General features: G+C 44.2%; 3 protein-coding genes across 5 annotated transcripts in view; 2 read left to right on the top strand and 1 right to left on the bottom strand.

Moving 5' to 3' along the window:
• Positions 1-911: 911 nt before the first annotated feature.
• Positions 912-2,805, top strand: prop1 (PROP paired-like homeobox 1; the record flags this gene model as incomplete). Its single annotated transcript, XM_079730426.1, has 3 exons — positions 912-1,014; positions 1,896-2,098; positions 2,407-2,805. 3 exons carry the CDS (start codon positions 912-914, stop codon positions 2,803-2,805), a joined length of 705 nt encoding a protein of 234 aa, XP_079586552.1.
• A 368-nt stretch (positions 2,806-3,173) lies between these two features.
• Positions 3,174-6,253, bottom strand: mcfd2 (multiple coagulation factor deficiency 2, ER cargo receptor complex subunit; the record flags this gene model as incomplete). The annotated part of the gene is made up of 4 exons (XM_079728760.1): positions 3,174-4,285; positions 4,923-5,082; positions 5,572-5,763; positions 6,147-6,253. The coding sequence occupies 4 exons, from the start codon at positions 6,251-6,253 to the stop codon at positions 4,154-4,156; spliced, it is 591 nt and encodes a 196-aa protein (XP_079584886.1). The 3' UTR covers positions 3,174-4,153.
• Positions 6,254-7,911: 1,658 nt separating this feature from the next.
• ttc7a (tetratricopeptide repeat domain 7A) overlaps positions 7,912-17,420 on the top strand; it is a 197,803-nt gene continuing 188,294 nt past the window's right edge. For 2 of the 3 annotated variants that reach the window (XR_013811576.1, XM_079729446.1), the window contains exons 1-8: positions 7,931-8,088; positions 10,588-10,751; positions 11,188-11,356; positions 13,780-13,910; positions 14,297-14,421; positions 15,547-15,625; positions 15,804-15,973; positions 16,735-16,798. Coding sequence is in view for 2 of the 3 variants with exons in the window: in XM_079729446.1 (XP_079585572.1) it covers positions 7,959-8,088; positions 10,588-10,751; positions 11,188-11,356; positions 13,780-13,910; positions 14,297-14,421; positions 15,547-15,625; positions 15,804-15,973; positions 16,735-16,798 (1,032 nt within the window). In the remaining variant the exon portion in view is untranslated. Of the gene's footprint in view, positions 8,089-10,587; positions 10,752-11,187; positions 11,357-13,779; positions 13,911-14,296; positions 14,422-15,546; positions 15,626-15,803; positions 15,974-16,734; positions 16,799-17,420 lie in introns of all 3 variants that reach the window. The other variant, XM_079729447.1, reaches the window with a different exon arrangement.

Consider the following 17,420-nt stretch of genomic DNA (forward strand, 5'->3'; position numbering starts at 1 on the left):
GCACCCCACACAATCTAATTTATCTATTACCTACAGCAGGGCTATTCAACCTCCTTAACAAGTGAGCCGAAAAGGAAAACCACTGGGGGTTCATGGGCCACACAGAGTAAAACTACGTCTGAAACGCTACAAATAAATCGTACTTAAAGTAGTGTTAACTTAATATATATAGTACTACTCATTCCTTCCTTCTTTTAATCGTATCATTATAAAAGATTTTGTTCTCACATATTTTGGACACGTATTTAAAATTCAACAATGTTGTTTGAATCATCATTAAACAGAACTACTGTACATATGAGACATTTTCAGTGAGTCAGTGAGAGAGATTGCACTGCCTTGTTTGCCTAGTTTGGCAAGACGCTCATGCAGCTTCTCATAGGTCATGGAGCAACGTGGCCTTGTTCTGATAGCATTCATATGAGAAAAGCGAGAAAAAAAATATTTTTTGCATGCAACCTCTTGCGGGCCAGAAAAAAATTAAGAGGGGCCGTATTTGGCCCACGGGCCGCTAGTTGAATAGGCCTGACCTACAGCCTATTAGACAATACAGCGGGTATCACATTGTCCGGTATTTAGTATAGTTTAATTGCAGTTAATACATTTGTTATTGATGATGATTTGTTAGTTTTTTCTGAATTGTTGCACTACAATTCAGAGTAAGGGACAATGTTTAGAAGTGATGGAACTTAAACGCACATGCACACAAACACACACACACACACACACACACACACACACACACACATTACCTATAGGTGAAGTTACCTGTTGGATGGGGTGGGGGAAATGGTGTTGGCATGTGATGTCACAGCCGTGAAGAAGAAAAGCCCCCACCTGGCCCCCATTGGAGCGTTGAAGGCAGCAGTGTGGATCGTCCTGAGCAGAGAGAAGAGCTCCAGAGTCCAGACATGGCCCAGGTGCTGAAGCCAACCGGAGGCAGCATGGTCTCAAGAAGCCATCCGGAGTGTGGAGACGTGTACTCGGACCTGGCCACGGTGAGCTCTACTGCGGGTGAGTCCACTCTGTTCCATGGACATGGCGTGTGTCTCTGTTGTCGGCTGGTTCTATGGATGGATGGTTCTGTAGGGGTTAATGCAGGAGTCTAATCCACCTGTAAGCAACAGATGACCCGCTGATGGAAGAGGGCTTAATTCTTTTGATACCCTTTGTCTTAAGGGATAGCCTGTGATGTGAATATTCACTAGTTAACGTGTAAAAGGAATCCAAACATACTCTATGTTCGAGTGTCGCAAATTCAACACCTCAAATTACATTATATGTTGAGTTATTAGTTGAAACAGGCCATTTTCAATGGGCCGTCTGTTCCCTCCAACCACAGTAATGTGGCTGCACTGCCCTCTCTCCATGGACCAATCTGATAAATGAGTCTGTGTTTTGGCTATTGTGGCACTAATCTGCCTCAGATCCCCCTCCAGTGTCCACTTGGCCGCTTCTCTGACAGCTGAAGGCCTTTGGCGTCTCGGGTTGCCAGGTGGGACTGGGAACCACACAAGGTGTATCCCCCTTTTCTGAACACCACCATCAGTGAAAGTTGATTGTGACAGTGAATCAGGTTTAAGAGTTAAGACCACCTATGTTCGTGTCTATGGGGTCGAGCTGGGAAACACTGAGGTAGACCGTACAGGCCTAAGAAATAGGAGCCAGGAGAGAGTTTAGTTCCCACAATACGTGTGTGTGTGTGTGTGTGTATGTGTGTGTGTGTGTGTGTGTGTGTGTGTGTGTGTGTGTGTGTGTGTGTGTGTGTGTGTGTGTGTGTGTGTGTGTGTGTGTGTGTGTGTGTGTTGTGTGTGTGTGTGTACAAGTGAAGACTATGGCATCTGGTCACGACCACCCACAACCACCCCTGACTCTCTTCCCTTTGTCCTCCTTAGATATCGGAGAGGTTCGCGGTGGTATGGGATTTGGGCGCCGGGGGCGGGACTTCCTGTCCCCGGCACGGCGCCGCCACCGCACCAGCTTCAGCCACAAGCAGCTGGAGCAGCTGGAGGTGGCGTTTGCTCAGAACCACTACCCCGACATCTACTGCCGGGAGGATCTGGCCCGCCTCACCAAGCTTAACGAGGCCCGCATTCAGGTGGGCCAGGGACATGTTATACATAAACATATCATGATGGGCCGCTCTGCTAACATGTCAGGTCAGGGACTTTGGCATATATTGACTTATTGGGTTAGAGGGTGGCATGGGTTTTGGAGATATGGTGGTTAATCGAGTAGTTGGTGCAATCTCAGGTACTTTTAGTTTGTGAGTTTGTGGGCAAATACTAGTTGTCAACAATAAAAAAGTGGTTGGTGAAGATGGCCATTTGTAGAAATCATCTTTAACATTTATTCATAGCTGTAAACATGAATTTTCCTTTACTTTCGTGGAAAATCCCTAAGCAGGTTTGGTTTCAGAACAGACGAGCCAAACAACGAAAGCAGGAGCGAGCGTCCAAGAAGGGGCTGCCGGTGGGTGTCCTGCCGGGACCCGGGGCCCTGCTCAGCAGCATGTGCATGCCTGCTTCAGGTATCAGCCGGCAGTTCTACCCCCAGTCCCTGCCGCACATCCACCGGTTCAGCTCTATGCTGCCCTCTGGTGGTTATGCGCACCACCCAGGCGCCGTCCCCGGCCAGTGTCCCTGCCCTGCTGGGGTGCAGCCCCAGCCCCCGGCCCCCCCTCGCCAGCACGAGGAATGGTACGGGCCCCTCAGGACCATAGGGGGCCCGCCCGCTAACCTGGGCACACCTGTGTTCTCCCTGGCCTCCATGTCATGTCTTGACTCTGCCTCTCACTGGAACTAAAACTAGTGAAGAAAATGTTATTTTTACTAAGAGGCCTATTAAAAGAAGTTATGATGTTAATGTAATGCACATTAACCAACCACAAATCATGCATGTTGCTTTCTAATTTCCAAACTTTCTGGGTTTGTTATAGAAAAATGTTAGTATCTATACCCCAAGTTCATTTATTTGATTGATTGTAAAAGGCGTGATAGGCTTAATGCCTAATATCGTTTTTATATACAGTAAATGCATTATCTTTGAATTGTCTACGGCTTCCACATCCTATGGGTTAGAATTGTATTTTGTTAAAATGTTTTTTCAAGGATTAATAAAATACAGAGGTGCTTTTGATTTCAAATGTATTTTAATACATTCTGCTGCTTCTTTGCTAACATAAACATTTACATTTATAGACCTGTATTCAAAATAACCTGCCTTCAAAAAGACCATTAACACTGAGTGACAAAAATATTAAATTTATAGCATATACTTTTGTTTTTTTGAAAAAATAAGAATGGACCAAGACTATTTTTTCCCATCGATACTAATCTCTTTTTGGTGGTTGAGGTGTAAACCTGCGTTTGAAACAAGCAAAACAAAACCCAAACCAACTGAAGACAATCGGAATGTGCCACTGGAACAAGGCGATTGGCGGCCCAGCGGTCGGGGTGTGAGGCTGGCGCGTCCAGTGTGTAAGAGTTAACATAGGCAGCAGAACCAGTGATGATGCGTTACATTCACGTCACTCGAGCAAAGCTTGGTCCCGAGCCTCCGCTCTGCTCTGATGGCTCAAAGCAGACGACAGAGAGGAACACAGGGCTCCATCGGTGGAGGTTTGTGCCCGTACAGGGAGGGAAGCGGGGTAGTCATTAGTAACAGTATGAGAGTAACCGGGAATGGGGAGGGGCTGTTTGAAAATAAGGTTGTGTGGCGGAGGCCAATGTTGGAGCAGAAACAGAAGAAAAAAACAACCTCAAAAGCCATTTTCCTAAACATGTAGCCACAATTCTTCTGATCACGCTCAGGCCTCCAGGGTGACATGAAAAATAAATTAGAGATTTCAATAAAAGGCCACATGGTACTTTGAAAATGCACAAGCAGCAGCAGATAAATTGCCTTTGCAACACACAGGTACAATTAAATGCTCCATCTTCCATATTGACCGTCTGTAGAACTGGATCATAAAGAAGGGGATGTTTATGACTATCGACTGCACTGGGATTGCAAAGTTCAATTCTGGGAATGTATTCCCTCCAGCTCATCCCATAGACATGGTGCCATGGCGGTGGTTGTTTGACAGAGAGAGAGAGAGACAGCGAGAGAGGAAGAGAGGGTGTCTGGGGTCGTCGGTTACTTAGGGACCGCTCTATTCGAGTGACTTGGCAAACTCAATATAGTCTATGTAGCCGTCGTTGTTCTTGTCATCATCCCTCAGCACGCCGTCGATCAGATTTATCAGGTCCTCTTCTTTCATTGGTTCGGAGTTCTCACCTCTTTCCTGATTGGCAAAAAAATAAAAATAATAATAATAAAATAAGGGGGAGGGAGGGGTTTAAGAAAGGCACTATGTAGAGTTAAAACACAGAAAGATCAATTGAAATATAAAACATTGTTAAATAAAAGGTGGATGCCAGTATTCACATCTGTGTAGTTCTCCTGATACATTTAAAGGGCAAGAGGGCCTTAAAAACTGCAAAGATAACGGGTCTACTGTTAATAATTGCACTACATGTTTCAAATTGCTCCTCTGTAAATCTCTGGGAAGGCACAGTGACAAAGTCAATATTTACACTATAACCTGATGAAAGACTACAACACAGGAGCTGTCCCTCTGGTGGCAGGCATGTATCGTAAGCATATCTAGTTTATTGCACAAAGACCTCATCCCCATGGTATGGACCCATACTTTGTGCCAAATGTGTGCATCCATGATCCTTCAGCCCTTTCTACGTATATCACTTCCAGTTATAAATATTGAACAGTATGATTCTACGATTTGGAACGATTAACATTCACTTGACGATATTTTCCATACTTATTCCTTAGAGGCAGCTCTAGCATGCCGTAGTATGTTCAACAGTCCCCCAAACACGTTGCGCAGCAGCCAGGACACAGGGGCGCGTGCACACGCCTACCTCTTTGTGCACATGTGTGATGGCGGTGGCTAGTTCCAGCCCGTCCAGCAGGTTGTTGCCATCGTAGTCGTGCATCTTGAAATAGTGCAGCTGTAGCTCCTGTGGAGACATCTCTGTCTCTGGCTTATCGATCACCCCCTCCAGGTGCTCCATAATGTGGCTTTCAGACACACAGAGGCGCACGCACGCGCGCACACACACACACACACACACACACACACACACACACACACACACACACACACACAGTGAGAAAGAGAGAATTCTTTATTTTCTCAGCTCACTATTATCCAGCACTATGAGCATTGGGAAGCCACAATGTCACACCACAGAACGAACTCCGGGTTAACTGCTATGTCAGCTTGGTCTACGGTCTGCTATCAACACACACGTATTTCAAGTTAACCTTCTGATAGCTTTCAAAGCGGTGCCATGAGTAGACGACCAAACTATTCAGACGGTAAATGATTAACAGTCACACGCCTGCAAATGTTCCAGGAACGACACTGCATGCACAATTCATACCCAACAATCAACAGGCGCGATCTCTCTCTCTCTCTCTCTCTCTCTCTCTCTCTCTCTCTCTCTCTCACACACACACACACACACACACACACACACGTTTTAAATGTACGAAATTCTCCCTCACTTTTTGTCTTGGATCATGTTTCTATCGAGACGACCATGACCATGACCACCTTGAATGTGAGTAGGGTCCGGAGTCTGTGCCTGGTGCTCTGGCTCTCCGTGAGAGCGGACGCACAGGAGGCAGCAGCTGGAGAGAATGATGAAGACACAACTCAACTCCATGCCCCTGGAAGAGCGCGTTCTTCTCATCATTCTGATGGACAAACACAAGGACAGACACGCTGCTGACTGCTTACGGGAATGAATGACATACGGCACATACAACAGTTTGATTGACTTGTGAAGATGGCTCCTCTCTAGCTAAGAAACCTCAGTTACCTTAAAAATCTAGTTAAAATTACGCATTAGAGGTCTGATGCCAGGCGGTGGTGATTATGTCCCAGTGTTTACATATGGAGGACCGCTGCAAGCCATCCAATAAGAGAAGTCCACCGTGTGAACTACCGTTAGCTGAACATATGGGATTACACAGTGCAATATGTTAAACCAACTTTTAACTCTTTAACATAAGTTAATACGGACGATGAGTTAAATAACGAATTGCTGCACAGAATCATATAAGAAAAGTGTTATCACCTGACGGTTTGATATTTTCCTGTAAATTGTTGAGTTCTGGGGCTTTTAGGTCCTGGCGACGCGCCGTAGAAACCGCTCAACTGTTGGACACGACAGCGAGGTCTCATTGGCTGGCTTAATTACGCGTCAGTAGTGGGCGTGGCTCAACGCACTGTCAAAGTCGCACAGGGTTGACAAATACATTTCACACACAGGGAAGGGACGTATGTGTGATTCTGTTAGTCCTGAAGGGCCGACTACCCATGACAAACTTCCAGAGAGAAAATGAAGCAGGCAAATCCCTTTTCAGACGGCTTGAGGTTTCTCTTCTCTATTATTACAGTAGTTAGAGTCACATCCTACCCTACCCTTAGGCGAGTCCCCAGTGAGTAATCCCATTGTGATGACCCCCATAATACAATTATCACATGTGTATGTTGTATAATCAATTTCGGAATTGAATTGGGACATTGTTTGGTACGTTATAAAAAGTAGTCCTAGCTGTAATAACTCTACAGGTGAAGGGGTTGAATGTCAAACGTTATAAAAAGAAAAACCTTACCATGATCTATCAATAGTCATATTTACACATTTAAAAACTAGATGTTGCATGTCATGCTTGGCACAATTCTGCTCTGTTGCTTTCGCCACATTTCCAGAATGTTGCAGGCAATTGTCTTAATCCTTGTAATTGATCCTGTTAAAGGGTCAAAGGGAAAAAGATTAACATGGGGCTGGATCTACCATGAAGGACATCGTCCTCACTTTTGTATTGGTTCTCTGAACAGCCTGATCCCAGATTGGTGTATATGTAGGCCTACATCTAACTGAACTCCCAATATACAACTATAACAGCGTCCAATGTATAACAACTATGCCCTATTATTAGTTGTTAGTTCCAGCCAATTATTATCTTCAACATCTTGGTCATCATGGAACAAAAAAGATAACCATAAGGACAAAATATCCATACTAGCACAAAGAGGCCTCACAACGCATTGTGGATTTTTGTTTGAATTGTTGTCACATTGGGTTAGTGGCAACAGCACCAGTTCCAACCTAGACTGTATCAAATAGGTTCCAACATTGAGGGTTCAGCATCATGATCTGTACTTGATACCAGTAAGCCAACCTAACAGGGAGTGGCTCTTGGCTGTAAGCAAAGCAGCAGCCTGCAGCCTACACAGGCTTGTACATTTACTCATTTAGCAGCGGTAGGTTTGAAGTGAAATGTATAAGGTTTATAATAAATGGAAGTAAAATGAAATATGTAGACTGGATAGTTGTAAAACTTACATAGACCTCACATTCTATTATTATTATTATTATTATTATTATTATTATTATTATTATTATTATTATTATTATTAATATTTTTTTAGCAATGCCTACACCTAGGCCTATGTATACAGCTATTGTTCCGTTTGTGACAGCTGTCATGTCTTGTCCTGAACACCTTCTCCTGTGAACCACTTAGTCTCAAAAGCATTGTGAGGGAAAAGGGAACAGGGTAAACTGATTCAGACTCAGAGACAGAAATACCATTCATGTAAGAACTGTATTACCTCTAGCCTATTGCTCACACACACACACTCACGCACACGCACACAAGCGCACACAGACAGACAGACAGATACACAATTACACACCATCACACACACACACGCGCACACACACACACACACACACACACACACACACACACACACACACACACACACACACACACACTCTCTCGCGTGTTAAGATTACATATTTATCTACGTGTGTTTGTAGTCGGCAGTTACTCCCATCGTGTCTGGGGACTACAGCCACCACCGGGACAAATCTGGTATGGCTTCAAGGGTGTCGTTCTCGCAATACCGGCTGGAAGCGGAGATCGAGCGGCACCGAGCCGAGTGCCAATGGGACAAGATACCCGGTTTTATCGATCAGCTGCTGACTGCCCGGATCCACGAGGATGGTGAGTGGTTTCGATCCGGGGGGCATACTTCTCCGCACTTATTGGACTGCTTATCTGACGAATTGGCTATGTAGTTGGGAAGTTGAACTTTGTACTCTTATAGGATTCTGTCAATTATACATTATGTCTTTGCCGTATGAGGCTTAGATATATCAACATGGTATCCCTTACCAAACAAATAAGGGATTACACATGCACAAGCATGACTTTCCTTGCAGGTTGTTTTTTACTAACCGCAACATTCACTGATGTCTTTGACTTTGACGGGATCTTACGTTGAACAGGAACTCTTTGGCTTATCACAATGTCGCTGCTGGTTGTCAAAGCACATGTCTCCGGTCCTCACCTTGGCAGAGTAAACATGGGCTGAGGTGAGGGAGGTTAGGTAGTCGCTCAGCTGTTGTCCAGCAGACGTTATAACGATCCGCTAGGATGGAGAGATTTTTTACCTTGGACATTCGCAAAACAAAGTTAGCGATGGATAAATATTCCCACAGTACTTTAGATAGACCTAGATGAGTCATATGGCTATTTTCTTCCCAAATGAGATCCGCCTCTCAAAATTTCCGCACTCTTAAAATAAGTCTAAAAAATGTCTGAATAGTTTTTTATACAAATAAAATTTGTCTTTAGTCTGTGTGGTTGTTGTGTAGAGTGTAGGCCTTATATTTAACTATGCAGAAACGCAGTTTATCTGTTTGTAATAGTAGTTGTAGGCCTACTATATTTTACTGTACAACCAAAGTCCCTTGAAAAGCACATTTTGGCCTATAAAATATGTATTCCTCCTGCTGTTTATCACCTCTGCCTGTCGCTGAGTCTGTTCCTGGTCATAATGATAAAAGCAGTAAACAGTGGTCCCAGACTTGGCTTCAGAACACACACACACACACACACACACACACACACACACACACACACACACACACACACACACACACACACACACACACACACACACACACACAAAGGCAAACAGGAAGACTAAAATTCACAGTAGATGTATACACATGATTTTTTATGGCTTGTCACTTCACTCCAAGAATCTATAAACACATAACTCATGAAGAACTGGAGGTAGGTTCAGTTAGGCATGTTATTACTAATCCATGAGCATATACGAATAGGTAATTCAAAATACATTTGTTTGACAATTAAGATGGTAGATGCTATGCTATGCGAAGATGCTATGTTTTAATGGCCACAAGTAAGCTATACAGTTTGATCGTTCCAAGATGTAGAACCAGGTATAAAAAAAAAAGTAACAAAAGAAAAAGCTGGCATAGCTGAAGAGTACGATTTAGAGGCAAGGACAGTAAGCAAACACACCAGAATGCCAGGTTGCATAAACAGAAAATATGACAAGGGACAAACAGGAAGGGCTTACATAAATGGACACAGGAACACAAAGGTGGACACGACAATGTACACAGGTAGAGGTATAACAGGGAAGCACTGAGGAGAATAAAGAGGACATCTAATGGAGAGATAAAGAAACTACACGTAGGACAACACAAGAATGCCTCAGACCATGGCAGACGGTCCATGGCCTCAGACAGTCGCTCCTATTGCATGTCAAAATCATAAATAAACATCATAAAAATTGCTCTGTTGACTTGGTGATTTTAAATTGTTCCATTCAAAATGCTAACACATCACACTTATAACATTATTCACAAGCGCGATGGGGTAGCCAATATATCACTGGACTGAGTTTATCCCCAAAGCATTCAGAAATATCTTGTATTCAACACATTTCTAATTTAATTTCAGGTAGATTTCTCATTTATTTCATAATATTTCTTTCTTTCTTTCTTTCTTTCTTTCTTTCTTTCTTTCTTTCTTTCTTTCTTTCCCTGTTTAAAGGTTCAGTGTGTGAAATGTAGCAGCACCTAGCGGTGAGGTTGCAGATTGCAACCAACTGAACTCCCCCCCCCCCCCCCCCAAGGGACACGTGATGAAGTTCCTATTGATCTATGAATTTAACTTAGCCACGATTTCATACAAAGGTCGGTTTTGACGGCTTAAGCCTGTGAATAAATTAATTTAACTAATAACAATCAGGTATCTTTATTATAGTCACCATGGTCACTGAACATGTTGTAACACATGGTGGAGGTAACAGCCTATTTTTCTCAACACACAGTCCTCTTATTGCATCCATAGTTGTAAACTACATAGACCTATAACTATTGCTAATATTGTCTATTCTATTCATTGATTATTCATCTTCATTGAAGTCTGCGCTGCAAGCCAATGTTCACTTTAACTAAATTGATATTCCTTTCATAACAACCAAAAAAAACACGGCATGAGAACATTAAAATAGGTTTATGGACCTATGAAGATATATGAGATCGGCAAACTTTATTAAAAGTGAAATAAAGTCGACCCTTTTTCCACTAGAAACTAAATTGAACCTCCTCTATGAATTGGGAAGTGATATATTGCTACAGATGTTGAATTCTTCCATCCCTGTTTCTAAATCCCACCTCCTAGATGACTATGGAACGCTGCTATTGGCCGAGGCCCTGCTGGAGGAGGGCCTGCAGGATAACATGGACCTATTGCGGAGCTCCACGCCTGTGGTGGACCAGAACCAGGAAAAGTTGTCCAGGGCAAAGGGACACCTGAACACCATCCTGAGCCGTGGAAGACTATCAGTCAGTCACAGTCACACACAGTCGTCTGTTTTCACCTGGACTCTTTTTTTTACGCATGGTGGCTTTTCTTGATAAATAGAATCACTATTACTTAACCACTCATCCAGGGTCTCTCACAGTGGAATGTTTCTTCCACTTTGGAAAAGGTCCTCTTCCCTTCCTGGTTACAAGCATCAATGGAATAACATATTTAGAAATCAATGCATAAATGTTTTGTTTAATCACATTCAGAATGAATTCTTGTGTTTCTTATCGTACAATTAACCTTATCATTGTGGCTAGAACTGAATTAACTAATTAATCGACCAGTATGGACACGGAAAATGAATAAATAATAACGATAGATTAAAATGAAAAAGAGCTTTAACCAAAATAAACATTAATCCCTCAATCCTGTTGATTCGTAACCTGTCTTCCCTCCTTTTTGGCCCTCCAGCCCAGGTACTTGAACGAGGCGTTGCTGCTGATGGCCAAGGTTCACTACGTCCACGGCCGGTACCGGGACGCCCAGGGCATGTGTGCCCGGGTCAGCATTGAGGAACTCTCCCAGTCTGAGCAGCCCGTCTACCACCTGCGACTGCTTGCCGAGGCTTTCGCCATCAAAGGTACCCCATGCTATCCAGATTAGCAGAAACATGAATGTAACCAACCTGGTGTCGGTGGCCACATTGTATGTTACGGTGGCCGAGATGTGTCGAAGGAAGTGCATATAGAAAAAAAACAAATTTGAAAAAACAGAAGCACATTAACAGAAAACAGAAATGAAAAAAAGCCACGACAAATACTCAAAATCTCCAACACAAATGCAAATGCTACATCTCAAATGCAAAAGTCACGAAATAAATGCAAAAGCCACAACACAACGTATGCGAGTGTTGGTGTGTTTACCGTTTTTGGTGTGTTTACCGTTAATGAGCTTGTGTTTGAGAATTTGCACACCTAATGCTCAGTCTAGTCCAATGGCATAACACAGGTGAAAGACAAAGGGACAGTAGACTCATTTGATGTTGCTCAATTCCAGTTACTTCCCATCTACCCATATTCTGTTTGTGATAAAGAAACAGAGCTCTGAAGCAGTTAGTTGACATTTAAGCATGTAAATAATCGTAATATTTTATACGCGGATGCAAACACAAAGGCACACACACACACACACACACACACACAAAAATACACCTTATAAAACCTGGATAAAAAACTATGCTGGCACTAGGCGTGTGTATTTTTAAACCAGCGAGCCTTCCTAGTGGTACCTGACAGCCTGTTCTCTGGGATATAGCCTGAGGCAACACAGAGGCGCTGGCAGCTTCTGTCTCTCCAGACAGATATTGCAGGAGAGAGGTTGCTTCCACTGGACATTTCCTTAATGAGCCTGTCCCAAAGGAGTCATTACAGGCCTGAAAATGACAGCGGGCTTTTATGTGGCCCACGAGAGGAAGCTGGCCGGCAGCTTGATGAAACCAAATCAGGAGAAATGGGATGAGCCTGGAAAATGTCCGGCTGATTCCTGGAAAATGTCTGCCTGATTGGCCATTTGTTGTGTAACTATGTATCCAGAACCTGGGTTTAGTTGTTTTTTAAGTCTGTACTTAGTTACAACTTAGTTGTAAGCAACGGATCAGATGTGTGATCTTTATGGTGACTGGTGAACAGTGAATGGGTCTGTGGAGGAATGGTTGGACCTCTTGTGTGTTTCATTTTGTTCACTAGTAGCATGAAACAGGGTTTTGTGGTCTGTTTTGGTTTTGTAGCTATGGTAGCCTTTTATGGTGCATTTATATCAGTAGCCATGTCCTCTTCATCTGTGGAACAGAATGTGAGCGTGTGATGCATTGATGTTTTTAACTTGTTGAAGGAAAGTAACCATGTGGAATTTAATCAAGGTATCAGACGAGGTGACCTTTCTTAAAATGGATTTGTTCTGGCCTATTTTGGAGACCTTGAAACTCCCCTGAGTTTGGCGGGAGTCAAAGAAAACAGGGGCAGGGGTTTCAAATTATAAATATTATCGTTCCTCCTTTGAGATACAAGGGGTAGTTACGCACATGCAGCCTGTGTCTATTTGTTTAGTGCATTTACAGATTCTGCAGAATTGATAGTACCCATTTGCAGACTTTCATCTCGTCTATAATTCCCAGAAGACACTGGTTAATTAGGGTTTCATGGAAATCATCGTTATCCTCATCAACATTATCATAATCTTCATCATTGCCATCATTATCCCTTCGTCTGGTGGTTCTCGGTGCACACTAATGGCCTGCTGTATATCTGAGCATAACAGCTTAGGGAATATGAGGAACCATGCTGTTTCTAAATGAACTGTATTGAGCCTCGCTGGATGAAGTTTATAGCGACCACGCCAGAGAGCACATCCTTCGGGAGCCCTTCCAGTGTGAACACTGTGACAGCAGAATGCCTGTGGTCGCATAATGTCCGGGATGCATTTGTGTGTGTGTGTGTGTGTGTGTGTGTGTGTGTGTGTGTGTGTGTGTGTAAATATGTGTTGTTTGTGGAAGATTCTGCTGTGGGAAAATCGTCGGGGGTCAGAGTTTCTGGGAGGTGATGTCAATGGATGTCAGCAGTCTGTCTGCTTATGTGGTTAGTTCTGAAGTCTGGACCTGCCCAGGGGCAGCTGTCTGGACCTGCCCGGGGGCCCCTGTCCTTATCTCACGGGGTCCCTGAGCCCACGCTGGTCCTCCGCTCCCTCTACTTATTCTGTGTCAATAAGGACTGGAAGTGACATCAGACCTGCAATAGTTCCACAAAACTACACATGGTTTAAAAAGTGGGTTAGTTTGATTGTATGTCTGTCTGTCTTTCTTTCTTTCTTTCTTTCTTTCTTTCTTTCTTTCTTTCTTTCATTCTTCATTATAAGTCTTCATTATATCCACACAGCAAATAAACTGCGCTAACCTTCTGAGCAGGGACTAAAACCAAACCAGTCCAAATCCGACACATCAAGTCCTGCCTACTAACACACAGCAGACAGACAGACAGAGACAGACTCCCCTCTGCCTGGCTGCCCCAGGTCTATCCCTGGACCACCAGACGCTGTCGTCCGTGTCCCGCGTGCGTCTGTCCGAGAGAGAGGAGGAGAGCCTCACCTGCTACCTCAGGGCCTGCGACACAGCCCTCTCCTATATGCAGGAGCTGGATAAGGTGTGTGTTCATCAATGTGTTCCTCCTCCCCCTCTCCAACAGGGCAAAAGGGTCAAGGGGAAACAAAAGTCTGTTGCTAACTACTAGAAGGATTTACTGCTGAACATGACAACAACATGATAATTACTACCTGATAGCATGTGTGTGTGGGTGTGCATGTAGGTGTGTGTGTGTGTGTGTGTGTGTGTGTGTGTGTGTTTATGGGTGCGTGTGTCAGTAAGTGAGGGAGGGAGCGAGTGAATATAAGTAGGCTCAGACACACAGACAATGCACAGATACATATTTCTGCAGCGTATAAGTTGTTTGAACGATTCATATCCGCGTGTGACAAAAACACGCTTTCAGCCAACGAGAGCAGTGACTCTCACTGGATGTATACATGACAGATGGTGATGAGCACCCACTCAAAGACAGCAAAGGGCCTCCCATACCACCCCCCTGTGGACGTGGAGCTGGGCTTCTTCCTGCAGGCGGCGCTACAGAGTGGATACCTGTGTCTGCTGCAGCGAGGGTGAGTCTAATACTATACTAACACAGTAATAGACACAGCATGGTAGACATCGGCTTGTTTGCTGCTATAGGAGAGCTCTATTAGCTAATGATAGCTGATTCGATTTCAGGCAAAATATTACACAACATGATCACTTTTGTCATCTGTTTAGTTTATTATTGATTGATATGAGGTGTTTTGGTATTATTTATGGTGTATTTTATGGTAATAATAATAAAGTTTGTTTTTTTATTTTAATATATATTAAATTAAGTGTAATAATTATGACAATGTTCTTTAAAAAAGCTTAATTATGTAAGCTTTATACATTAAGGTGCCTTTTCATTTGATATTCAAAATATCAGTTTTTTACACATACAATTTGTAACCCCTAGAGGCTGCTGTTGCTCTTTAGAACCAGGTCTAACACACTATTCAAGGATGAATCGCTACCTGGGGTTCCCATTTGTTCTAATTAGATCTTGTATCCAAATTAGTTTTGACGCCACGATTTTGATCGGAAACTATAGCTTCAAGGAGAGATTTTCAAAGAGAATTTGGTTCCCATTCACTGTAGCTGGAATTTCTGGAAACAAACGGAACTAATGCTAGGACACAATGGAGTGACATGGTCCCGATCCCTTCTCTTACCCACGGTCTCATATTCCACCAGGCATCTCATTGGCATATTGTTTACTATTGTTTCCCCATGTACCACACACCTTGTATTATGTAATGTTGAGCCACATTGTGTTGCATTATGCTGTGTTTTGTTGTCTTGTGTTGGGTCATGTCATTAGTAATACTGCATTACGTTGTTTTATGTTGTGCCGTGGTGTATTGTGTTATGATACCTTTTGTTGTGTTATGTCTTGGTACAATGTATCAAGTTGTGTTGTGTTCTAATGTGTTAGGATTTGTTGTGTTGTAGCGTGTTCTAATGTGTTATGATTTGTTGTGTTTTAGCGTGTTATATCGTGTTATGATTTGTTGTGTTGTAGCGTGTTATATCATGTTATGATTTGTTGTGTTGTAGCGTGTTATGTCGTGTCATGATTTGTTGTGTTGTAGCGTGTTATATCGTGTTATGATATGTTGCGTTATGTTGTGTCACATCGTGTCACATTGTGTTGTGTTGTATGTCAGTCATCTCGCCCAGGGTGCTCACCAGCTGCGTCGGGTTCTGAGGGTGGTGGAGACACGCAGCTCTCAGCAATTCAGGAAGGTGAGGACACACACACGCGCACACACACACACACACACACACACACACACACACACACACACAGAGGCCGTCTGCATACCATGTCTATACCAGATCTGATGTGTCTGTTGTGCGTACATTGTGTCTCTGTGTTGCGCTTGTCTGTGTTGCGCGTGTGCGTCGCGTGTGCGTCTCCCAGTCTGCAGCCAGGAAGCTGGCCCAGGTGCTGCTGAGCTCGGTGAGCGGGGACAGCTACTGGCCCCCCCTGGGGCCCCCGCCCCCCACCTGGCTCCACAGGGAGGGGGCTGCCGCCTCCAAGGACGCAATGTACCCCCGGGCCAGACCCCCGCAGCGCTACCCCATCGAAGGGTACGGAAACCCCGCCCCCTCCATGACCCCATGACCCCGGGCACCTCTCGTTGTTCTTGTTCTTGATGGTATTGACGTGAACCCCTTTGCTCATTACCAGTCGGTACCATCAGACCGGCCCCCCTGGTGGGGTTCAGGAGTAATGCCCACTGAACCGCTCAAAGGCCGGAGAGAACAGAGAAGCACGTACATCCACCTCTATCTCCCCCACCATACACACGCACACACACAAACACACACACACCCTGTAAGAATATCACATATTTCCTGCTACATGATTAATCCTACCCACATTATCGCGGAGGATACGTGTCCATGAGGACGTGAGGAGGAAGAACCGCCCCCCACTATGTAGAGATGACAGGAGCTGAACACTGTTACATGCCCTGGGTGCTCGCCACTTAGGCTGCCTCAGATAAGGGCAAGAGAGGGTGTCACGCAAATGAGTGTGGATGTGTGTGGGTATGTGTGTGTGCGTGTGTGTGTTTGTGTGTGCGTGTGTAGGTGTGTCAGTGTGTGTACATGTGTGTGTGTGTGTGTGTTTGTGCGCGGCTGTGAGAGGGTTTGTGTGTCACCTGAGAGAGGGCTGTGCGATGATACACCAGGGAATGGATGCTGTAGGTTTTGTTACCGAACCACTGGTGAAACAAGACACCCTATCTCATCTAGAAATGCCTGTTGGTGTGTGTGTGTGTGTGTGTGTGTGTGCACGTCGAGTGTATGTGCGCTGCGCCTGCTCTTACTTCCTGCTTCCTGTGCAGCTGCTTCTGTCCCCAAGACGTTGTGGAGGAGGCCATACTGCTACTGCTGATCACCGAGTCAATGGTGAGACACATACACACGCACGCACACACCACACGCACATGCACGCACACAGACACACACACCTGTATCTCACCTCTACATGTATGCCCGCCTTCTGCAGAACACTGATGCATTCCTACTGAGGTTGTGCGACTTGATGTACAGGGAGAACATCGACCCGACATAGCCTTCATCTATACCCAACGGGCATCAACACAATCACACACACACACACACACACACACACACACACACACACACACACACACACACTAATTTACTATCAGTATTGATCCCGAGGTCTCCATTTTCAGCATTATCCGGTGCCATATACAAAGTACTGATTTCCTTTAAGCTATTAAACTATCCATATTTAGACAGGTAAGGTAGGCAAATGAACAGTTAATCTATGATTAATTAATGATTAACTATTCATGATGAAACATATATATGAAGATGTATATACAGGGAGAGAGACAGAGAGACAGACAGAGAGAAAGAGAGACAGAGAGAGAGAGAGAGAAAGACAGAGAGAGAGAGAGGGAGAGAAGAGGGAGACACAGAGAGACAGAGCGAGTGGAGTGGAAGGATTTTCTCCAAACAGGAGATTTATTTCTCAATGTCCTCCTTTGACCCTCTCTCG

Source organism: Pollachius pollachius, assembly GCF_949987615.1.
Source record: "Pollachius pollachius genome assembly, chromosome: 2".
In the NCBI taxonomy this organism is placed as follows: Eukaryota; Metazoa; Chordata; class Actinopteri; order Gadiformes; family Gadidae; genus Pollachius; species Pollachius pollachius.